The sequence below is a fragment of the Suricata suricatta genome, chromosome 7 (assembly GCF_006229205.1).
Source record: "Suricata suricatta isolate VVHF042 chromosome 7, meerkat_22Aug2017_6uvM2_HiC, whole genome shotgun sequence".
In the NCBI taxonomy this organism is placed as follows: domain Eukaryota; kingdom Metazoa; phylum Chordata; class Mammalia; order Carnivora; family Herpestidae; genus Suricata; species Suricata suricatta.
Genome location: NC_043706.1, coordinates 50,547,114 through 50,571,918, shown reverse-complemented (window position 1 = coordinate 50,571,918; position 24,805 = coordinate 50,547,114). Strand labels below are relative to the sequence as shown.

The window sequence follows — 24,805 nt, the reverse complement described above, 5'->3', positions numbered from 1 at the left end:
TATCAATTCGAAAGTAGTTTAGCCAAAGTCATCTCAATATATAGGACCTATTAATGCCTAGTGCCTAGTAGCAAAACAAAGTTAAGGTGAATTTATTGTTCAAGGTAATCTTAAAAGTCAAGTTAAATAATAAAAACAGAAAGCATTCATTATGATGAGATTAACTAATAAATACTATTCTATAAGTCAAGTGAACTCCTAATTTTAATTAAAATTTCAATTAAAAACCCTGTAAAACCAAGTGGATCTGAACAAATACATACACATATAATGAGTCTTTAAAGGGACTCATTAATTTCAAGCACTGGTTGTAATTTCTGCTTTTAATAAGTTTTCCTTTAGAACTCCAAACAGCACTTTCAAAAGAAAGGTCTCTGAGCCTAAAGGGAACGTTAACAGATAGTAGCGGCTAAAATATGGCTATAATAATAGACTTTCGAGGTTATGGATGCATTAACTCATCAAATTCTCACAACAACATAAGGTAGCATCGAGGATTATCCTTACTTTACAGAGGAGCAAACTTAAGAGAAACCAAGTTAAATGACTCGCACGTCCACAATCACTTCATTTGGTCTCCTTCTTGTGGACTTTTTAAGTTCTTAAGAGAAAAAGCAAGTGTTCCCTTGCACTGTCCTGTTTACCCCCACAGTTCTCCTGACTCCTTAGGAGTCTATGCTGCTCTATTGATCTAGAAGTTCATGTATGCTCATTGGTATTTTAATCTGTCTCTTGATATAACCTGATTGTGGGTCCCTGATTGTGTATCTGATGCCCGGGATTTACAAGAGAGTATTAGAGCCGCACTTTCACTCCGGAGCAAACAGAGCTTGGACTTGGCTGCCATTCCTGGACCGCTGCTGGCGTTTAGCTGTGGAGTTGTAGAATAGTCACTTAAATTTCTGGAACTTCAGTTTCATCATTGATAGATGTGGATGCAAACAACTGCCTTGTAGATAAGTGGTAAAGACTGGGGAGGACGTATGTAGAAGAGCCAAGCGGGAACGGAGGAGGTGTTCTACCAATGGCGGCCTTGAGCGATGCCGGAAATAGTAACCTGAGTAAACCTGTGTAGTGTCTACCACGGCGCTTTTAATAGCCAGACTCTGAAATGCCTTTTGGGCAGTACTATACATAGTGACTACATGATTGACTATCAGATTCTTAATAATACTAAAATAAAAACAATCTATCTGATAAGTTCTTCAAAGTGATAAAGAGCTTCTATTTTTATGAACGAATGCTACTACAAAGCCTGTATTATAACTATTTTCATAAAGAGCAAAAACACTTTTAGCATTAGAGAACTATAGGGAACCTGACATATTTGTTAGCCATTCCATTTTGGGAACGAAGTACTTGGAGCACAGGGAGTTGGATGACTTGCCCAATGTCTTAATGTTCTTTAGAGGCACAGATAGAACTAAAACCCAAGTCTCGAGGCTTCCATGCAAAGGTTCCTTTTTATTTCTAAGAAATATCTAAACAGATTATATTAAAATTTGAAACTAATAAATCCTATAAGTGACTGATAATGCTGGAGGTAAACATAATGATCTTACCTGTAGGAACCATACATAACTTTCTGGCAGTCAATTAACAAAAACTTCTGTTCTAATTTTCCATGAAATTTTGCTCCTGTTTTTGAAAGATAGTCTTGGCCTTTTACTGTCCGCACTCGAATATTCTAGAATTACATGTAAATATAGAGTTATAACTAAAAAACAGATATTTTGAAAGTGAAATATACATCAATATAAAATCTTAGTACCACCACCAAAAAAAGAAGAGGGAAAAAAAAAGTAACGAAAATAATAAGGGAAAAACCCAAGACACACTTCCTAGGGGGAAAATAACATGAAACAGAAGTTGGGGTTTTGATATTTTACTTTGCTTTTCTGTTTGGAGTGTAATTGTAACTACTGTATTATAAATGATGGAAAATAATTGCATATGTTAAAAAAATAAAAAAAAAAAGAAATTATAAATGATAAAATAAAACAGAATACAGCCACGTAAAAAAAAAAATTAAATAAAATCTTAGTACCAAAAGTACAAAAGAGTACACTTGAAATAATCTTTTTTAAAACACATAAAAATAGTAAAAGCAAATTTTAAAGTATCACCCCAAAAAAACACTCAAGCAAATGTCATTAAAATATAGATGTATTTTAGCATAACAGAAGCAGGAAGCATTATTTTACGTTAATAGAGAATGGTTTCATAAATCACCTAGGATCCTATTGCAAAACAGCCTTTCAGATTGGAGTGGCACAATTCCACCATAACTGCAATGGAAGGAACCACACTTTTTTTCAGAAGTCAAATGTAACTGAAAACACTATGCCTAATGATTGTGATAAGCAACATCTGCTGAATGAAAGAATCACTGGAGTCAGTGGTTTCAAGGTTATGTGCACGGAGAAACTGAAGCATTCATGATGACTGAGCAAAGGTAACTCAGAAGCTTAAGTGCCCATCATCAAGAAAAGCATCTTATGAAACCATCATGAGAATGTGTGTTTTCAGTCACATTCCAAAAAGTACAAGCATACCCTTTTTTGAGATATATATATATATATGTATTATATATAAATATAATACAGGTAATACAGTAATTATTATAATACAGGTAATACAGCTTAACTTGTCTTTTTCTCTCTGTACACAAATGATAAAAATGGTGCACAAAATAACTGAAGAAAAAACAAACAAACATGGAATTCTTACCCTGAGTCGTTGAACTTGACAGCCCTGTTTTTCAGTCATGTTTAGGAAATGATTAAAGTTGGACTCATCAAGCAGAATATATATAGATATCCCTCGAGTTGATGCCTCCACTATTTCTTTGAAAATGTCCACATCTGTAAATATATCCATCACTAAAGCAATGACCTATTAAAGATAAAAATGTAAAACAACTTTAGAGACCCAATATGGAAAGGTTTAGAAATCACTTGCTTTCAGCAATAAGATAAAACAGAAACTAAGGAAATACATACTACTTATAAATGTATACACAAATGTGTATGCAGTTTCCTAACATAGAGGCTACAAAAGTATACTGAAAATAAACAAGTGACTGCATACAGACTTGTAGCATGAAATAATTTCATACTGGTTTTAAAGACAAGGAAATCTGCAGTTCAGTAGGATGCTGAGCAAAGGGTAAATCCACATTACAGATATCAAGGGTACAGGTAGGGTAGCAGGGTGAAACAGGTAGATGGAAGGTGGAAATGAATGTTAATGATTTTTTTGTGGGAAACATTTCTAGGGAAAAGCAAGCTCTCTAAAACTAGCTGTTAATAATAAATGTCATGGGGGTCTGGGACACAGAAAGAAAATCCTACAGGGGCGCCTGGGTGGTTCAGTCAGTTGAGCATCGTACTCTTAATTTTGGCTCAGGTCATGATCTCATGGTTTGTGGGATTAAGCCCTGCATTGGGCTTTGCACTGACAGTGCAGAGCCTACTTGGAATTCTCTCTCTCTCTGCCCCTCCCCTGCTTGCTCTCTCTTTCTCTCTCTCAAAATAAATAAACATTTTAAAAAATCTTACAAAAATAGAAACATAGCCAGGAAGGGGCCAAAGCTGAGGAAAGATAAATGGCTTGAAGACCAGAAAGTTAAATACATTTGCCTAAAATGAGCTCAGCAGACAGAATAAGCAAAAGAAAAAAAATGGACAAAAAGGCAGTATGATTAAGAAGATGAACATAGAGAGAAATTTCTTTTAAAAACAGGCCTCTAAAATGGAGAGAGTCCAAGTTAACTGTTTGCAACAGAACCAATATTGACTCTGAGGAGCAGTGGGTGAAATAATGCTGAAAAAAAAAAGGGGGGGGGAAATCATTTGACTGACCACCTACTATGTGCTAGACAATACAAAATCCCTGCCGTTGGTGAAGACTACATTTTAGGTGGGGGAAGAAACCAGGAGCTATAAATATAATAAATAGATAAATTCAGTAATAAGCTATCATATATGTTTATTGGGAAAATATAGAATAAAGGAAATATAAGCCCCTAGAATTTGAGAAGGTTGGGTTTGGGCCTTTCTGGGTAGGTCTCTTTGAGAAAGTGTCCTTTGAGCAGAAACAAAAAAGGGATTGAGTTAGTCATCAACATGTATATCTTAAGAAACCGCATTCCAGACACAGGGTACCAGCAGTGCAGGCCCAACATCAGGAGCTTGCTGGGCATATTCAAGAAATGCCAAGGAGACACCAGAAATGGAATGAGAAACGGAGAGAGTAATCACAATGTCTTGAAGATATTATCAAGCCTTCAGCATTCCATCCTGAATAAGACTGTAAGCTATTAGAAGCTTTTAAATTGAGGTAATAATATGATCTGATTTGTGTTTGCAAAGAATTCTGGCTACTGTGTTGATCCTAAGGGTAGGAACCAGGGTGGACATGGGCAGACCAGTTAAAACTAAAGGAGCAATTTAAGTGAGGGCTGATAGTAGCTAGCAGAAAGATGGTCCCTGTGCTAGTCACTGTCAATGATGAAGATAAATGGATAAAACCTGGATACCTCTGAGCCCCAGGATTACTGAATTGATTGAACCTAGGATGGGAGAGGAAAAGGGAGGAAATGAGGGTGACTTAAAATGTCCAGCCTATCAACCTGAAGGATCAAGTTGTCATCAACTGAGAGAAGCTAAATTTAGCTAAATGTGAAGGGCCAAATGGAATGCTAAGTGGAAAAGTCTAAGCCAGAGATGTCAACTGGGGGTCAGTTGTGTAGAGATGACAACTAAATCCAAGTCACCAAGGGAGACTGGATAAATAGAAAAGGAGACCAAGGACTGAGCCCTAGGACTAGGGAAGGAAGCAGCAAAGGCCACTATAGTTTTTATGGAGTGGGAAGAGCAAACACCTTACTGTCAGGGGCTTAAGAGGGAATAGGAAGAGAGATACTGGAAATGTCAGGAATGGGCAACTCTGAGTAATTGGGCTTTAAGAAGCAGCAGAGAAATGAAGAGGTAGCCGTAGGTAAAGCTAGGTCAAGAGGAGTTTTACTTTTTTGTTTTGTTTTAGGGTGAGAGAAATAACAGCATGTCTGTATGCTAATGAAATGCTCCAGTGAAGAGTGAAAACTCATGATGCAAGAGATGGTGGGAGGTGGGTGGGGAAGGAAAGAATTGCTGGGGCAAGGTCTATGAGTAGGTAATAAAAGAATCCAGTGTAAACATAAAGTAATCAGAGCACAGAAAATAAAGACTAGCAAAAGATCATCCATAACATCAAGGCAGAAGGCCAATTATGAGGGTGCGGATGCTGGTGGTAGGACAGGTGTGGTAGTGATGCTATGAAAGTTCTCTTTTGAATGCTTTGATTTTCCCATGAACTGGGAAGTGAGATCTGCAACTGAGAACATCCTAGATTATGGAAGACATGTTAAAGGATCAAGAAAGGGCATTCAGTAGGATGGCAGGGAAAAGAGTAGACTACAGAAATATAGTATAGTTACAGAGCAGGATTAAGGACTCACTAGATCATAATTTTAAAATGAGAACAGTCAGGGGTGCATCTGACTTCAGCTCAGGTCATGATCTCACTGCTCATAAGTTCGAGCCCTGTGTCAGGCTCTGTGCTGACATCTCAGAGCCTGGAGTCTGCTTCAGATTCTGTGCCTCCCTCTCTCTGTGATCCTTCCCCACTCACACTCTTGTCTATCTCCATCTCTCAAAAATAAACCTTAAACAAAAATTTTTAAATAAGAACAGTCAGCTTCATGGTGCTTACCCCAGGCTGTATTCTTACACTGACTGTACAGAAAGAGGAGGCAGAGTAAATCCACCCAAATATACCCCTAGGCCCTTTGCCTGATCTGTACTGTGAATGGGAGAACATGGAAAAACAAATACATAAAATAAGAACAATCAATGTAGTTGTCAATTCCTCTCCAACTGTATTCAACTGAAGGGATGCAAACATGGAGCAGGCTAAGCGTAACCTGGATGTAGTCTGATGTAACCCTGGATGTAGTTGTGGCCATGAGAGATTAGATTACAATAGGATTCTCTCCCCTGTCTCTCTGCCCCTGCTAATTCTCCTTCCCTCTCTCTCTCTCTCTCTCTCTCTCAAAATAAATACAAAAAATAACTAGACAAAGAGAGGGAAAATGTCATGGATGTGAGAGGCAGTAAAATGGGGGTGGGACCAATGAATTTGAGGTCTTGCTGGGGTTAAAGACCAGTTAACTATTAAAAAATTAACAATAATTATTTTCATGTTGATAGTAATATAATAAAAAGATAAATATGTCATCTCTTAAATGTAGTTATTAAGAGAAAGATGAAATTATATGTTACCTTGTATTTACTTCACATCACAGTAGATGAAACAAAATTGGCAATGAATTGATAATTGTTGAAAGTGGCTGATGGTACATGAGGGTTCTATATACCAACTTTCTCTTTTTCGAAGCTTCTACAACAAACAGTTTTTAAAAAGAAATAAATAAAGGAATTTTGGACTCTAGTAGGTACCAGAGAGAATAAGCCAGAAATATACGTAGAAGTGATAGTCAGATGGGAATACCTGAATTAGGTTCTATAGGATCTGCAGTTAAGGCTATGCTATTATCAAGGATATGACTGGGAGTCAATGGCTGAGGTACAGGTAGGATAAAATTATGGGAGGCAAGGAACTGCTCTTTAGAAGGATCTCTTAATATACAGTTGAGATGGGAGTAGCACTGAAAAGAGTGATGGAGACCAAGGAACAAAGTATGTCAAGAAATGAGAGGGAATGCAAGACAAACATGGTAACAATAGCCAGAATGATGTAACGGACACATTGTGAATAGATTAGAAGATGAAGAAAGCCATGTATAATAGGTAAACTTGTTTTTATTTACTCTAATATGATGTTATACTGGACCATACCCAAATTATACAAATTGGTGATATTCTTCAAATTACCTATGAAACATACTCCAATCAGACTTTTTTCTAGGAAGAACAATTTCAATCATTTAAGGAGCCTCAAATGATCCCTTTCTTATTTATGAATAGTAGGAGGTGCCAGAAGCAGGAAAAAGATAGTGATAACCTCATTCATGTCTTGTGTATATTCTTTATAAAACTAAATATGTGAAAAACCTTCCAGTCACATCAAAATTACTAATTAATGCATTTACTGTGAAATAACAAGTGGTATGATGATGTAGAACATTGACATAAGAAAAAGAAAATGTCCACGTTATAAACTTATTTTACATAATAACTTCTAAAAACATCTGGAACAGTTTTTTTTTTAACAAGACAGGAATTTTTCTTAAAGAAACACTATTATGCCACATGGTATTGTTTAAGAAATTAATCAGCACATCTAAAGATGATTTATCTTTTATTTGCTAGAGTCTCATGTAACAAATTAATTAAGACTTTGGAAATGAACAAAACACATTACCAGGATAAATAAAGGTTTCTGTTTGCAAAAAGTAATTGAAGCCAGTCAGCCAATGGATGATTCTAGCATACTAAATGTAGAACAAATTATAGTCTCTCTTGCGTGACAGATATTACCCTGGATCAGGATCCAAGAGACTAGATTACACATCGTTGACAAACTTACCCGATGTCAACTGAGTCAGGTAGCTTATCAGGACTTCTGGTTTCCTGCACCCTCACTAGATGGAAAATTATATAAAGTCTACAGAAAATTTCAACAGTGTCAAGAAAGGCAAAATAAAATGAAGCTCATTTTATTTTTTTATGGTGGGTTAGATTCCTGGAAAGGAATAATAATTACAAAGGAAGTATGCCAAAGCGGATCTGAAACTATCAGATTCCCAGTTAGTTACCTAAATCACACTGCTCTGTAGACATAACTACATATAATGAAAGAAAAATTATATACCTGATTAGTACAATGCTTTTCAGAAGGTACGTCAATTGACTTTATAAATCAATAAAGAAACCAGTCACGTTAAATGGTATTTATTAAACCACCGTGATATTATATACTATTTAAATTCTCCTTTTGCTTCTTCAATAATTCCTGTTTTATTTTTAATGAAAAAGTAAACAAATAAATGCATTTATCAGCAACATGAGACTTAGAACATTTGTAGAAAGAAGTCCTGGGTCATTTTAAAGATTTGAATGAAGAGGTGCCTGGGTGGCTCAGTTGGTTAAGCAGCCAACTTCAGCTCAGGTCATGATCACGCAATGTGGTTCATGGGGTTGAGTCCAGCATCGGGCTCTGGGCTGACAGTTTGGAGCCTGGAACCTGCTTCATACTCTGTGTCTCCCTCTTTCTCTGCCTCTGCCCCAATTGCACTCTGTCTCTCAAAAATTAATATAAGTTAAAAAATTTTATAAAAAAGATTTGAGTGAAACTTCACCTGTTTTAGCAGTTTGAAAACCTGACTCAATGTTGGTCACTTAACCTTTCTTACCATAGCAAATTCTCCCAAAGTGACCCAAACACTGGAGGTCATGCCAAATTAAAATAATATAAACACTGACAATAAATTTCTCATAAGTTAATAATAATGACACAATTTTAGGCCATTCAGGAGATTATAAAATCAGTTAAGTAATACACTGTAGTAGTTATTCGGAGGAAGAAAAACAAATGCTCCAAATGGGCAAGGCTGTTAGGGGTAGGTCCATGGCAGAAGGAAACAGACTAAAAGAGCTTCATGGATAAGCCTTCCATATGAGTAAAGGGGTGCCTAGGTGGCTTAGTCTGTTGTCTTCCACTCCCTCTATCCGTTCCCCACTCACTCTAAAAAGTAAATACATACTTAAATAATTTAATCAATTAATTTAAAAAAGATAAAGACTGCTTTCAGCCATCCAAGCTGGAAGACCAGCACTGCAAAGACAAAGAGGCGAAGATTAGGATGAAAATGATAGTAATATTTTTTAAATGTTTACTGAATTAACCTAAAGTTAAATAAAAAGGTTATTACTTATGAATATGGAATAAATTTAGTTAGGATTTATGAAGCATATGAAAGGTCTTGTAAATCTGATACATTTATATTTGATGTGGAGGGCAATTTAAATCTTGAAAAATTAAATATCTGGTCAAAATAGAGTCTTGAAAAAATGAGTCTGAAAGCAATATTCATACTGAAAATATCTAAATTCCACAGAGTGATACTGACTGGAGATTTTGAAGTCCATTATTCTTAGTGTAATGCTCATATTTATAAATGCACTAAAATGCCAAAGAATACAAAAGTGAGGTAGAACCTAGTGATAGGATGAAAAGAACTACACATTCTGGACAGATTTGATAGAGAATGGTTATCACAATGTTAATGTTCAACACGTGCAATCCCTTAGAAGCATGCTTCACAATCTTTAACTGTTCATTTTGAGCCCCATCTTATTTTTCCCATTGTAAACCATTAGGAAAGAAAGCTATTAGCAATATGTTCTAATATGACCTAGATACTTCCTGAAATGTAAGTATACCTTGGGTTAATGTTCTGTAGTCACAGAACTGTCATTATCATCCTCCAAATTGAAAAATTGAATACTATGCCTTTTATGCTTCAAAATACTAAGCACCATTTGAAAGGGTTCAGACTTCCTAGGTAATTGCCCGCATAGATACAGGAGGATTTATTTTTTCCAACAGAAGAAAAGCTAATAAGAAATTCAAATTAAAAAAAATAAATTAATGGGGTTCTCTAATAGCTATATTTTTAAAAAAAATTCAACACAATTAGAAAACTTTGAACTGAGTAATAGAAATCAAGAGTAATGATCACTTAGGGAATACATATTCTTGAGTCTGTAAAATCTGTCAAAGGCAATGAGCTAAGTGGATTTCAGAGAAAGGAGAGGCTGATGTTAAGCATACGTGTTTTTGGCCCCTATCCTCTGCAGCCTAAGTAAAAATGTTCATTTTGTGTAAAGTTTTACATACAGTATATTTTGTGCAATATACTACTGTTTAGTAAGTTACAGCATTACATTATGAATACCTTAATTTTTGTAGGTATTTAAGTATCTATACTAATAGCTGTTATTAATATATCACTTGCTTGGTCTATCTTAAGTGACCTTGTGGAACTCACTAAAATGATTCTGAGTCTCCCTGACCTCTATTACATTAAATAAACCAGACAATATCTTGCATTTTATTAAGTTCTAAAATTCTATATTTCAACAACTGTTGATTTACTCTCAATGTTTGGGCTATATTCTGGCTGCAACATAAATTTGCAGAAGTAGTATCCATGTGTGAGACCTCCAAAGAGACAATGCAAAAATTATTTCCTACATTTTTTTACAGTGTATTACATAATTCAAAGTACTTCTGCACCACTGGTAAGCACTGTGTCTGGCATGACCAGGGTCTTCTCGCAGGAGCCCCGAAGCTGAGGGGCTGGAGGACCTAGACAGAGTCAGTGATGGTAGGACAAACGAGCCCAGGGCTTCCAAGCCTATGTGACCACAGCAACAGTCTGCCTGAGAAAGCCTACGCAGACGCCCCCCCAGGAATGGCACACGGGGGCCAGGACAAGAGGGAGGCACCTCCAAAGCCGGTTCCATTCAACCAGCAACAGTTATAATCCCCCCAACTCTGTGCAAAACCCAACTCCATGTGTCAAAGGGATGCTCCTTTTTTTTTTTTTTAATGTTTGTTTATTTTTGAGAGAGACAGAGAGGGAGAGAGAGAGAAAGAGAACGAGTGGGGGAGGGACAGAGAGAGAGAGAGGGAGACAGAATCCCAAGCAGTTTCCACACTGCCAGCGCAGAGCCCAGTGCAGGGCTCAAACCCACGAAGCCATGAGATCATGACCTGAACCAAAACCACGAGTTGAGTGCTTAACCTTGACTGAGCCACCTAGGTGCTCCAGAAGAGGAAAATTTCTTTAAAAATCTTTTTATAGTCTTATAAAAACTGTAATTTTAAGTAAAATCTCTATTTAGACTAAAACATATTTAATTGTGCTAAGTATTCTGTAATTATTGGATTAGTTAGATCTTTCTATAATTAATTCCAAAAAACTTGAATATATTTACTTTGTTACCCAGCTCCCAAGGTATAACTGAAATAGATCAGGTGTTTAATTAATTTTTGTTGGGATGCAGTGGTTACATGCTCTCAAGAAGCACATAGGTTTTTTTTTTTTTTTTTATAAGAGACTCATTTGTAAAACTATCAATGTGATACTTACCATAATAAAATTATGACCAAACTACTATAAGGGAACAATTTCCTCTAGGTATGTCATCGGTACTTGGAGCCTACCTAGCTGAGTGAGGTGTTCTTCTCAGATCTTGTTAAATAAGGGAATGAGACTATCTTCTAAGAATTAAATATCATTAAAGAATGAATCAAAGCACCAGTATAGGGTTTGTTAGCAGAGAGAGTAAGGTCTGAACCAGAGGACTGCAGCCACATGAATCTAGATAAATGACAGTCATATAAACAAGAGTAGATGCTTCAACAGAAGGAAATGGCAGTTGATTAGTAAATTATGGAAAGAGAGTCACAGAGATAAATACTGCCCACATTCACTTAAGTACTATCCGGACAAACAGGTGGGTGACCATGAACTTGACTTTTTTGTAATTGTGGCCAAGTAGAGTTAGTTCAGTAATGGCATCTGAGCCAGTTGTATTTTAAACATCATGTAAGAAGTTCCTCTTATTCTAGTTTTGTGGCCTTCAAGTATGCACACTGCCACGGGGAGAGAATGAGACAACTAGATTACTAAGGTCTGTTGGGACAGGGAGCCCCTAGAACTGGTATTGTTAAAATGGCATTCTAATGTCAGACATCATTATTCAAAACTTAAGTTAAAATAAATTTACTTTATCTCCTTTCATTATAGGGAGAGAGTGTATGAGCAGGGGAGAGGGGCAGAAGGACACAGAGAGAGAATCTTAAGCAGGCTCCATACTCAGTGTGGGCAGTGGGACGGGATGCTCAACCAGCTGAGCCACCCAAGCGCCCCCAAAGAATGTCACTTTAAAGAACTGGATGAGGCTTTTTAAGTCTGAGGTCAAGAGTTTAGATAGTGGTAAGTTGACTAAAGTTAACTTTTTCTTGAGACTCCAGGGAGATCTTCTTTTATTCTGAAACAGAATCATCCATGTGCTTGAAATAGTGTGCATGTGAATTTCTGCAATATAATGGGTAGTTTGTCATGAAGAAAGGAGTGAAGGGCACTGCAGTCAGGAAGAGAAAAAGAGGAGAAACAGTAAAACTCCAGGTGTGTTAGGAACTTCGTGGAACAGTGCCTCAAGAGGAGGAAGGGGTTGGGTAATGGGAGCTGACTCATAAGGGAGGCTCAGAGGCAAGGCAGCACTAGAGTGGGAATACCTAGTGATACAATTTTGCTGAGACATGGAAATCTGCTGAGGAGGAGTTAGCCATAAGCCTAACAAGACTAAAATGGCCAATTTGGGGGGTGCCTGGGTGGCTCAGTTGGTTAAGTGTCCGACTTCAGCTCAGGTCATGATCTCACAGTTCGTGGGTTCAAGCCCCGCGTCTGGCTCTGTGCTGACAGCTAGCTCAGAGCCTGGAGTCTGTCTTTGGGTTCTGTGTCTCTCTGACTATCCCCTGCTCATGCTGTCTCTCTCTCTCTCTCTCTCTCTCTCTTTCTCTCTCTCAAAAAATAAATAAAACATTAGAAAAACATAAAAAAATTTAAATGGCTAATTTGGCCTAGAATGCATGGGGAAGTCCTTGAATGTCAGTCCAATGACACATTCCATAAGGCACAAAGGGGAAATAGTTAAAGAGTTAGAGCCAAAGAATGATGTGATCAAAACAATACTTGAGAAGATTAATACGTTGGTATATGTGGGATGAACTAGAAACTGGAACATCTACCCACAGGTAGAGGAGTTAGGGGGTTTCAACCCTAATGCAGCATAAATGTGCACGATCCCAATGTGGATGGTGACAGCAGGAATAAAAATTAGGGGTGGAGGTAAATTTGCAAAGGACGTTTTGACACGACTCAATGGCTGAAGGCTTCAGGAGCCCAACACAGAGCAGCTAGCCAGGGATCATTAGGGATATGAGACCTAAATTAAATGGATAATTATTGCACTATTATAAGAAAACTTAACATTCAAAAGTAGTGCTTTATTTTTGTATGTAAGGAAAGTCAACCCAATGTGATAAACAATGAGCTAAAAAAAAGTCATATTCTTTGATTTTTCTATCTACCTTCCTATCGATCCATTCGCAATCTGTCCATCTATCCATCCATCCACCCACCCACCCATCCATGCTTTGTTGTTGTTCTTTTCCTTCCTCTTTTTGAACCGTTGAAACTTCAGCATTATTAGGCACACTGGAAAAGCTGGGCGGACACCAAAAGAATAAAATAGGAAAGAGGTGACTACCGATGGTGTAGGATTTCAGGGCTGTTAGAATGGAGTGGGGTGAGCACAGGAGGAAAAGTCTGCCTTCGAATTAGGTTACACAAAAGTGCTAAGAATGCAGGGCAAAGGAAACAGGTGGTAACTGAAAGAAACACCAAATACTTCACAGTTGGAGGTAAAGTGTTCCTCTATGTGTATGGCCAGGAAGAGCTCAGAAGGTGGGATTGCACGGGAACAAAAAAGAGCCGCTCTCAGGAATCCCATAAGAAGTTAAGGGGAAACGAAGAGTCTGCAATGTAAAGTGAGAGACCAAGTTGGATAAAAAAAAAATGCACACCTGTCACTGATATTTTAGCAAGTTTTTGAGAAATTTCCCGACAATTTTCAACAACTATCAAAGACATTTATGTAACAAATAGAGAAAATTTATCACTGACTGGATATTTAAAAAAAATTAATGTTTATTTACTTTCGCAAGCAGGGGAGGGGAGAGAGAGAGAATCATACACACAGAATCCAATGCAGTTTCCAGGCTCTGCACTATCAGCACAGAGCCTGATGCGGGGCTCAAACCCACAAACTGTAAGATCATGACCTGAGCTGAAGTAAGACTGAGCTACCCAGTCGGTCCAATACTGACTGGATATTTAATAAAAATGAATGATTGGGGTGTCGGGGTGGCTCAGTCGGTTAAGCATCCGACTTCAGCTCAGGTCATGATCTCATGGTTTGTGGGTTCAAGCCCTGAGTCAGGCTCTGTGCTGACAGCTAGCTAAGAACCTGGAGCCTGTCTTCAGATTCTGTGTCTCCCTCTCTCTCTGACCCCTGCTCACATTGTCTCTCAAAAATCAATAAAAAACATAAAACAATTTTTTTCTTAAATTAATAATTTTTTAGGTTTGATAATTAGTTTTTTTAAAGCCCTTATGTTTTAGAGAATGAAACTGAAGCCATTATAGACATTGTGATTTTTTTTAAATTAATTCAGCAGCAGTGGTGAAGATAGAAGAAGCAAAATTGACTGCAAGTTGATTACTGAAACAGAGTAGTGGGTGCATGAAGTTCCATTATATTATTTTCTCTCTTATGTATGTTTGAAAACTTCCCTAACAAGAAAAGCTATCACAAAGCTAGCTGGACTTTGACTAGATCCATCTTATCACTTATCTTTCTTAGCTCATGTCATCCAGGCTAAATTCTCCATTTATTTTTGTACTCATTCTTCCTATGTCACATTTCGAATTTTCCTTTTCTTCTACAAATGTTTGTCCCTACATATCTATTCGAGTCTGGGATCAGCTACTTTCTAGCTGGGTGAACTTCAGAGAGGAAAGTTAATGTCTTTATGCCTCAGATTTCTCATCTATAAAATCAAGTATGTAACTCCTATCCTGTACAGATTGTTGGAGAAATTAAGATGATGCATATCAAGTTGCTGGTGAGCAGCCCATGATAAAGGATGATAAGCATCATAAGCACATGGCAAAGGATCATTAAATAGTTCAACTATTGAGAAAAAAATGTTGGGGATAACATAGCTTGAAGCATAGACATTTTTGTTATATTTGAGCAGAACTTCATAGTCCGCAATTTAACAAGAAGATGAGTAAAATGTTTCACATATCTCAATTCATTATTCTCTTAACTGATAGTGTTGGCCTTAATCAAATTACTCCCGAATAACTGAAATAACAACTACCACAAAACAGAACAAAACCTTGTATTCCCGCTCTAAGAGGCTGCATTCTTTACTTGGGCAATAAGATTTCACTTTAATGTCAATTATAAACAACTAATTAACATGATACCAAAAAAAATCAAACCCTCCTTCATGCCAAAAATATCATAAATCCTATTTATTCTAGCCATTTCTACTTGAATAAGAACTTAAATATCCAGGAGTTCCATTAAAGTCCTGAAATAATTGTGGTGGCTTTTGTATTTAATGCATTTCATCACTCCGATGTCTTTAACCTACAGTCAAATTGTACTTCATTCCTTGATTATTTAATGTGACTACTCCTCTTTTCTCTATTGGGTAATTTTCACAATACTGACTTCTGTGAGTTGTATATGAGTTTTCACTTTGAGCTTGAAAGTTGTTACCTATACCAGTATAGGTATGTTACCTATACTGGTATAGGTAACAGTGTTTTTAAAAGCGAGCAGATATGGACAATAATTTTCAGGAGACCATCAAGCTAATTTGAAAAACTTCAGCCACATTACTTGGACCATTTCTTGTATAATCCTGCTCCCACAAACTTCATGTTTCTTAAGCGTTTTGAACACATTCTATTCAGATAAATGGCAGTCATTCTATACAGATAAATGAAATAGAGACACAGAACAGCAACTGTTTTTCAGTTGGGCTCTAGTAAGAAGACATAGATTTCATATTTTATTAGCAGCTATTTTATTTTTAAGTTTTCAACAATATTATTAAAATCCTACTGTGAATATCTGCAGCTTCTCTGCTAAGGAAATTATAAAGTATAATTTGTTTGTTTTCCTATAGGAGTTCATAAGAAGGGACTCATCAGATATCTACATAAAATCCATTTCTGTTTATTATATTATTTTGCATCTGAAAGTTGAGTTTTTATCAAAATGAGATTGCCATCAGAAGCAGAAATAATCACATTTATTTGAACCATTTACATTACATTAAACACAACTGCTTCATCTATAAAATTAAGAAAGCTCCATGTCTTTATATATCACCTTTGACTGATATTCTATATAAGTATGTCATTTAAAAAATAAAATGTGTTCCATATAATACATCCTCAAGCAGTCAGTCAAGCTATAGACAGAGGAAAAAGAAAAGTCAATGACTAAAGAAAAACTAAATGAGATAAGGACAACAAGGAAACTATACAAAATGTTTCTTGGAATAATACATTAAATTTGTACTTCCATTCCAACAAAAATCAGACTGGAGTTTCAATTTGGGCAAATAAAATATTTTATTTATTTTTTTATTTTATATGTGTTTTATTTATTTTTGAGAGACAGAGAGAGACAGCATGAGCAGGGGAGGGTCAGAGAGAGAGGGAGACACAGAATCTGAAGATAGACTCCAGGCTCTGAGCTGTCAATACAGAGCCCAACACGGGGCTCAAACCCACGAATCGTGAGATCATGACCTGAGTTGAAGCTGGACGCTCAACTGACTGAGCAACCCAGGCACCCCTAAAATATTTTTTAAAAATTTAAATATGCATGTAATTTAGGTTTCTTGAGACACTTCATTCTGGAAATAGATCAAACTGCAAATGAAACTTATATCAGATAGGCATTAAAACATTCAGATAATCAGAGCAGAAAAAAAATTATCAAAATCATTAAAATGTGGAGCAACTCAATAAGAAATCCAAACTGAAGCTTTTATTGTTGAGCTTATAAAATGCAGCAGTAAGCCTGCCAACTGATAAGGGATCCAAAGTCATCTGTCCTCTGAGTAGAGTGTAGAAAAGGGTTATGCAAAATACTCTTGGGGATTTAAAAATCCGATAGAATGCATCATTTAATTAATTCATTAACTCATTCATTTATTCATTTATTTAATTTCAAGTCTTTAATTAAATTCCAGTTAGTAAATATCCAGTGGAATGTTGGTTCCGGGCGTAGAATTTAGTGAGTCATCGCATACACTTGGTGCTCATCACAAGTGCCCTCCTTAATCCCCATCACCCATTTAGCCCATCTCCCTGCCCACCTCCTCTCCAGCAACCCTCAGTTTGTTCTCTATCATTAAGAGTCTCCTATGGTTTGCTGCCCAATCTCTCTCTGCCTATGGTTATCCCTTCATTTTAAGTATCATCTTTAGTTTTGAGTTAAATTATAATTCATGAGAATCAAGAAAGACTCCCAACTCGACTTCATATATCCAGTTAAAAGATCATCTCATGTTTTCTTTTTTTACATTTAAAATTAGATTTGCCCTTTTTTAACTGAACTCAAGCCTTCTAAGTAAAATTTAGGGGCATTTCTTTTCATTCTAGCATCTGAATAAGAAAGTATACATACCAGCAGTTAGCAACATTCTTATAGTATCAAAAAAGTTATAAAATATTTGTCTGTTATACAAGTATAGTTTGTCTAATCCTCTCTATCCACAGAGTAGAAATTTTAAAACAAAATGAACCAAAAACAGGCTAAATAAAGAAAAACAGCAATATTTTCACAATTATGCCTGGGGCAATCCGTTTCATACTGGGGTATGCACATTTTTTTATTTTTTACAAAACTGAGATCATATTATTCACATAATGCCAGACGCCATATATTGGTCATTATAGAATATTCTATTCTACAAACGGTCTAACATCCAATGTTCAGAAAAGATAGTTCCCCCAAGCAGTGGGAAGAATGTAGTCTGGACACAGAAAGACCACTTAGAATTCCACCATAAAAGTCCAGAAAACTAATTGACAAAGAGGATTCTATCTTCAGAGTTCCGGCAGGATAATAAATTTCCTTCAGATTTTTAATGTTGACAAATTTATGAAAAGACTATTTACAGAAATGTGGGCGGCGCGCCTGGGTGGTTCAGTCAGTGTCTGACTTTGGCTCAGGTTATGATCTCACAGTTTGTGACTTTGAGCCCCGCATCAGGCTCTGTGCTGACAGCTCAGAGCCTGGAGCCTGCTTTGGATTCTGTGTCTCCCTCTCTCACTGCCCTTTCCCTGCTCCTGCTCTGTGTTTCTCTCTCTCAAAAATATATAAACATTGAAAAAATAATTTAAGAATATAAAAAAAACAATAAAAATGTGGGTACAATTAAGGGTACAATACGGGAGACAGAAGCCTGGCACTTAAGCAGGGAGTATGCCAGGCAAAAAACAAACAGAAAATGAACTTTTCTCCGTCCTGCGTTTGCTCTCCTGCCAGTGTCTCCCACTGGGCACTCAGCCCCCGAGAGGAAGGCAGGCAGCAAGGACCCAGGTGATGGGGTCTACTGCTCCAGCCTTTGAAAACCAAAGGGCAGAGAATGGTGGAAAACAGATCTGACAAGCATGGGCAAGAGGCTAACAGGCTCACAGATGTAGAACAGAAGCCAGATTTCAGAGATATTAAGGAAGCAGGTGACAAAAACAACATGTGACAGTCAACTGGATGGCATGGTACATGAGGAGACTATACTTGTGGAAAACTTCCAGATTTCAGGACCGGGTGACTGAGTAGTTGGTATTGTCAATGACAGAAACAGGCAGATGGGAGGCTGGACGAGAATGAGCTTGGCTTCGGGTCCGTTGAGTTTCAGCAGTCTATGACACAGTAAGTGAAAACCCTTATAGGCTACTGATTTTTGGGGTCTGGGATTCCGGAGAAAGCTTCTAATTTCATAGATTCCATTCTACATTCCAGACTATTTAAAAATCAGTTCTAGAATCAAATGTGAATTCTTTACAATGGCATTCACCATCTATTTTTCTTCTTAGTTTCATTCATCACTGCATATCCCATGCATGCCCTTCTGATGACCATTTTTAAAAAATGTGTATTCAGTTTTGAAAGACAGTAGCAGAGCACGAGCAAGGGAGGAGCAAAGAGAGAGGGAGGCATAGGATCGGAAGCAGGCTCCAGGCTCTGAGCTGTCAGCACAGAGCCCAGCGCAGGGCTTGAGCTCACAAACCATGAAATCATGACCTGAGCCGAAGTCAGACACTTAACCGACTGAGCAACTCAGGCCTCTGATGACCATGTTCTTACACCATCTTTCATACTGTACTTGTTTCTTTTGTCTAAAACCCCCATTTTCCCCTTTCTCTATGAATATCCCATCTTTCAAACTTTAGTCTACTCACAGGCCCCTTTCACAAAGCCTTGGCCAAACCCCTCAGCCTAAATTAACCACATCCTAATTTATATTCCATCTTTAGGTTATTTATACTTTTAGCACAGCATTTAGTTCATTCAGCCCTGTTGATTACGTATTACTTTCAAGGAAGTTATAAGCTACCAGATGGTGGGAGGTATACTTCAATAATTTTTATGTCCCCATCAATGAACCAATAGAATTCAATAAAATGTATTAAATTACTGTCAATTTCTCCAAAGCATCAAGTATAGTTATTTTGAAATAGTAAACAAGCAAATATTTTAAATGATTATTTACATTTCTTCTTTTGAACTCCTCAAAATTCTTGTGATTTTCCAAATAAAGCACTGTCTCAGAAACATCTCATGGTGCTTTTCATTTAAAACTGACAGAGTTCTGGGAAGGATGTGGGTAGGGCATGTCGACTGCTGTTGTTACTATGTTTACTGCTCTTTTGTTTGTAGGCAATATTTTATATATGTGCACCTGCATAAAAAAGCTAGAAGATTTCTAAAAGTAATCTGCCTGCTATGCACATACAGTATGTCCTGAAATATACTGTAATTGTCACAGGTAATAATGTAAAAAATGTGGGTCTTAGTAAATAGGGAATAATAACACTTGCACTGTGGAAGGTGCTAATAAGAATCCTATTTCTCAAAACAGTCCTATGAGTTGGACTGGACACGTAGCATCACACACAATGACACCCATGACAAAAAGCTAAAGACCACAGAAATTAAGATATTTATTTAATATCACATAGTGCTGAAGTTATGATGAGCACTAATTTTCTGCAAGTTCAGCACTCCTGTCTGATGCCATATCACCCCAGTCCTGAGTGAATCAGGGGGAAATATACCTCTTCAAGGGGCCTCCAGGACATGGCGGCCATCTCTGTTGGCCAAGAATCCAACTTGATTCCAACTGTGTAGTTAAATGGTTCATTGATATAAGAGGCAGAGTATAGTTAGATGCAGAGTTGCATTCTTGAACTAAAACTGTACCATATGTTCTGAATTTTGTTTAAAAACTTCTGATAATCTTCATGTTATTATCGCTGAATTAACTATTATTTAATCCTACTTTATCTCTACAGTCTATGCAGAGCCGAATCTAAGGCCACCATGGAGCAGAACCTTAGTCTGAGAGGTTTTACTGTAGATGTATATAGACCCATTATGGATGATTTCCAATATATGCCTAAGTTATATGACATATGAAAATTATGGCTAGATTTTTTTCAAAAAAGTATAGCTTGAAAAGTGGTTATTTGAAAAATTTATCTAATTAATTGAAAAATTAAAAGCCAAGGAATAAGAATGAATTACATGCTTATCCATGCTAAAGTTCTCAGGAAATTTTAATAAGACGAGTTTCAGAATGCTTAAAGGGGCTCTTTTCTTTGGTGGTAGAACTAACCCTCAGAAATAGTTCTAAAAATGGAAGAACCTCACCTATTTAAGGAGTCAGAAATGCAAAAGTACAAATAGAATGGCACATGAAAGAAAGTGCTTCATTTCTAATAAGGAAATGGAGGGGGAAAAGGTGGAATGAGGGAATATGGAATATGAAAGTGGATGAAATCACTGACTATAACTTCTATTAGTAGAATATGTATATCTAGTGAAATCTAGAAGAATCCCAATATCTTTGCCAACATTTGTTAAGCATTTTTTCTTCACGAAATCCCAGGAAGGCAAAGATCTCTATTTAGTCAACAAATGAGGCAGTATCAAGTCCACCTACGTTTTTCTTTCTTCAAATTTTGGTAAAGGAAAGCCTTAAATAAGTAACAGTAATTTTTTTTTTTTTTTTACTCTTTTGGTGGATTTTCTTTTATATTAGGTTCAGAATCATATCTGTTTAATGCCAGTTCTTTGATAAAAATCACATGTGACTCTGGGGACCCTGGGTGGCTCAGTCAGTGTCCAATTCTTGATATTGGCTCAGGTCAGGATCTTGTGATTTCATGAGTTTGGGCCTCGAGTTGAGCTCTGCACTGGCAGTGTGGAGTCTGCTTGGGATTCTTTCTCTCTCTCTTCCTCTCTCCCTCTCCCTACCTTCCTCCTCCCCCACTTGTGCTGTCTCTGTCTCTGTCCCTCTCAAGATAAATAAATAAACCTAAAAAAATCATATGGTGACTTAAATAAAATGTGTTATCAACACATTTATGATATTTGGTCTCTTTCCAAGCCATTGTAAAAAAAAAAAATGTTAGCTTTAGAAATTGAGGTTCCTTTAACATTTTTATTTCAAGCATTTATATAAATTCTAGCTAGCTAATATATATAGTAAAACTTGGTTTTGGGTGAGAGTCTTTCAAATTTTAATACCTTCTCTGAAATTTGGTCACACTACAATGTTTAACTGGAGCCCTACACAGAATAGAAGAAATTCATTCATTGATCAAAGCCTTAAATTAGGTCAGTTCTGACTTCTGAAATTCTTTCAAACTCTGAGATTCCATGCTTCTATTTAAAAAAAAAAACAACTTTATAAAACACATTACTTATGAAAGTATTACCAAGACTTCTATTTCCTTGGTCTCATGCTATCAGTAGGCTCCTTATGTCACAAGCGAATGAGATGTTAGGTATAGAAGCTGAAGGTAAAGATCAAATGAGAGCAAAGAGAATAAGGAACTGAAGAGATACAGCATTTCCTTTATGAGAATGGCTAATATTACTCAAAAATGTTAGCTATAGTGAACGAAAAATTTTACTTCTATATTTTAGCAACATTTTAACAATGCTTTAGAGTTTGATTGTTCTCCATGGTAACACTTCCAAATAATTGAGATAAGCAAATACAATAACATGAAGAAAAATAACACATTTGTAAATACTATTTCACTGACTAAAACAATGATAATGATAATTAGTCTAATTAAAAATATAATAAGACTTATTTAGATAATGGCTATATAGCACTAAAGAAACAATACCAACAACAAAAGAGGCTGGAATATGTTTCTGATCCATAGTCCGACGCGTTATCCATTGCGCCACTGGCCCGTCCCTTGGAATATGTTTCTAACATTTGTGTTTTTTTACGTTTAACCAGCATTCAAGGAAGGGCACAGGCTAAATATGAATGCAGGTGCATATTAAAAAGTAGGCTTTTTCCATATAACTGAAATGAAGTTAATATTCGATGTTTGTTTACTCTAAATACATAGCAATAATAAAATAAAATGGAAATGGGTACTTCATAAGACAGAATGAATTTTAATATAATCAGGAACGATGTCTAACCAAAAGGGTTCATGAATATATATTGGATGAAAAGAGATTGCGTCATCCCTGCTGTACCTGTAGATGGGTGTTTTACCATTTATTATTTAGTCATAAGAGTTTACCAAGACGTAAAGATAATTCTTTAAAAACAATTTTTAATATTTTGTTGATTTTTGAGAGAGAGAGGGACAGTGTGAGCAGGGGAGGATCAGAGAGAGAGGGAGACACAGAATCTGAAGACAGGCTCCAGGCTCTGAGCTCGCTGTGAGCACAGAGCCTGATACAGGGCTCCAACCCAGAACTGTGAGATCATGACTTGAGCCAAAGCCGGACACTCAACCGAGTGAACCACCCAGGCGCCCCAAGATAATTGTTAACATTACATCGAATCTCCATTTTAAAAAAATCACCTAGAGCAACTGTGGGAATAGTTAATAACTTGTTTTGTTTTGACCACACAGTCTACAGTACAGAGTTAGATTGTGACTCTAAGTGTAGGAAAATACTGAATCTAGATTAGATTCTAAGAGTAGGAAAATACTGATTTTTTAACTGTAAATTTAGATGATATAATCAGATAAAACAGATAAAGTGGCAGCTTAGTTAGGCTCATGTATTACTTATATAGGATCATTGTCACAGGCTCTGGTGCTTTTATCTGTTAACAATATAAATGACCTCGTTTATTTCTAAATTGAACTAGACAGACATTCTGTAAGTTGCAGTCGTTTTAAAGTTCCACTTAAGTGGAATTTAGGTTCTCTACAGCGATGGAAGAGAATGGTTAGTTGAAACAAGGTTCAGATTCTTCCTTGAGCTCTGTCAGCACAATCACACGTCCATGGATGGCTTCATATCTGAGCAATGGGGGGAACCTGTTTCCGGGGAGCGAATCAATTCCTGAGACGTGAACACGATGAGAGCAGCTCTGAGAGGCACAGCTGGAGCCCACGACGACCTTGAACTGCTAGAACCTTAGGTCTTCTCTGCTCACCCTGGGTCCTCTCCTCTCCCTCTCCCTCTTACCCCGAGTGGACACAGAGACTTTACGGTGAGGAAGCAGCGTGACACGGGCAGGTGTGGCTCCTCCAGATTTCTGCCTCTACTCTAGCCCTGCCTTCCACCAGCTCTTCTGCCTTTGGGAATCCTCCCCAAGGCCTGCCACAACATCCTCCCTTTTCCTTACAGGTATCAGTCTTCCCTCCTGTCCTTTCCCTTCTCCTCTTGTTTCTTCTTCCTCTCTCATTTTGCTTCTCTGTCTTTTCCCCTTTTTCTCTGTCCCTCAGGATATATTTTTTCTTGGTTTTCTTGACCCCCTTGGCTTCTCCACAAAGTTCATTTTTGCCTCCCACTGCCACTTGGCAGCTTTGGCTTGGGTCAGGTTCATGTAGCCCAAGCTAGACACAGACTCTTACCATTCTCGGCTTCACAGCTCTAGTGTGAATGTTGTCTATAGGTTCAGTTTCCGAATCTCTTAATGTTTTAGCATGGATCTCTTAAACCCACCCATGAAACAAACACTAATACAACTGAAATGGAGAGAGGTGGGCTTATGTCCATCTGTTTATTTTTTATTAAAAAAAAAAAACCCTGTATTTAAGGTAAACAGTCATCCACAGGGCCCTGCCCACTGTGAGAGGTAGTACTAGGGCAGGAAGGTGGGCAGGGCCCTGTCGATGACTGTTTATCTTAAATTGCCTTAGAAAAGAATGGGGAGGCAAAACTCTAGATAACAAGAAGACTTTAATTTGGGGGCAAAACTACTTCTAGATAGAAATGGTACTATCTGTCAATTCACTTGACAGGATGCCTTAGGACTTTTGGAAATAATGCTACTCACTGCTTTTGAACAAATTTTGTTTGTTCAGGCGAACTTCTTGTTATGTGCCTTCCTATCAACATATTTACTGATCATTACTCACTAACACTATTAAATTTCTGAGAAGAACAACCGCTTTTTACAGCCTTTTATAAGAAAGAGAGTCTTTCACTTATAATTTTTTAAAAACACTGACTCATTTGAGGTGCCTGGATGGCTCAGTCGCTTAAGCATCTGGCTCTTGATTTCAGATCAGGTCATGATCTCATAGTTTGTGAGATAAGAGTGTCCTATCAGGTTCTGCGCAGACAGCATGGAGCCAGATTGGAATTCTCTCTCCCTACCCCTCCCCAACTGCACTCATCCTCTCTCTCTCAGAATAAGTAAACTTAAAAAAAATTGACTCTTTACTTAATAACTGGACATTGGACAATATGTAAATAAAGACTTCCAGCTATTTGTGATTAGTCACAGGAGCCTTAAAATAAGAAGCAAAATCTTGGCAAAACGGAGTAGGACAATAAGAATCTAGGGTGCATGAGATAATTTTCAGTCCAACTAAGAGCTCTCTGCTTAGTCACAGTGACTAAGAGTT

At 37.1% G+C, this 24,805-nt stretch overlaps 1 protein-coding gene and 1 non-coding gene across 2 annotated transcripts in view; one reads left to right on the top strand and one right to left on the bottom strand.

Annotated features, from left to right (window-relative positions):
• The window catches only part of FAM83B (family with sequence similarity 83 member B), a 66,831-nt gene that overhangs the window by 7,410 nt on the left and 34,616 nt on the right, over positions 1–24,805 (bottom strand). The window contains exons 2-3 of the mRNA XM_029945374.1: positions 2,731–2,895; positions 1,563–1,687 (exon numbers count right to left, since the gene is read on the bottom strand). Of these exons, the coding sequence (XP_029801234.1) occupies positions 1,563–1,687; positions 2,731–2,895 (290 nt within the window). The remainder of the gene's footprint in view (positions 1–1,562; positions 1,688–2,730; positions 2,896–24,805) is intronic.
• On the top strand, positions 5,738–5,864 carry LOC115297334. Its single transcript, XR_003911420.1, has one exon. It is a non-coding gene; the product is annotated as a small nucleolar RNA SNORA51 (small nucleolar RNA).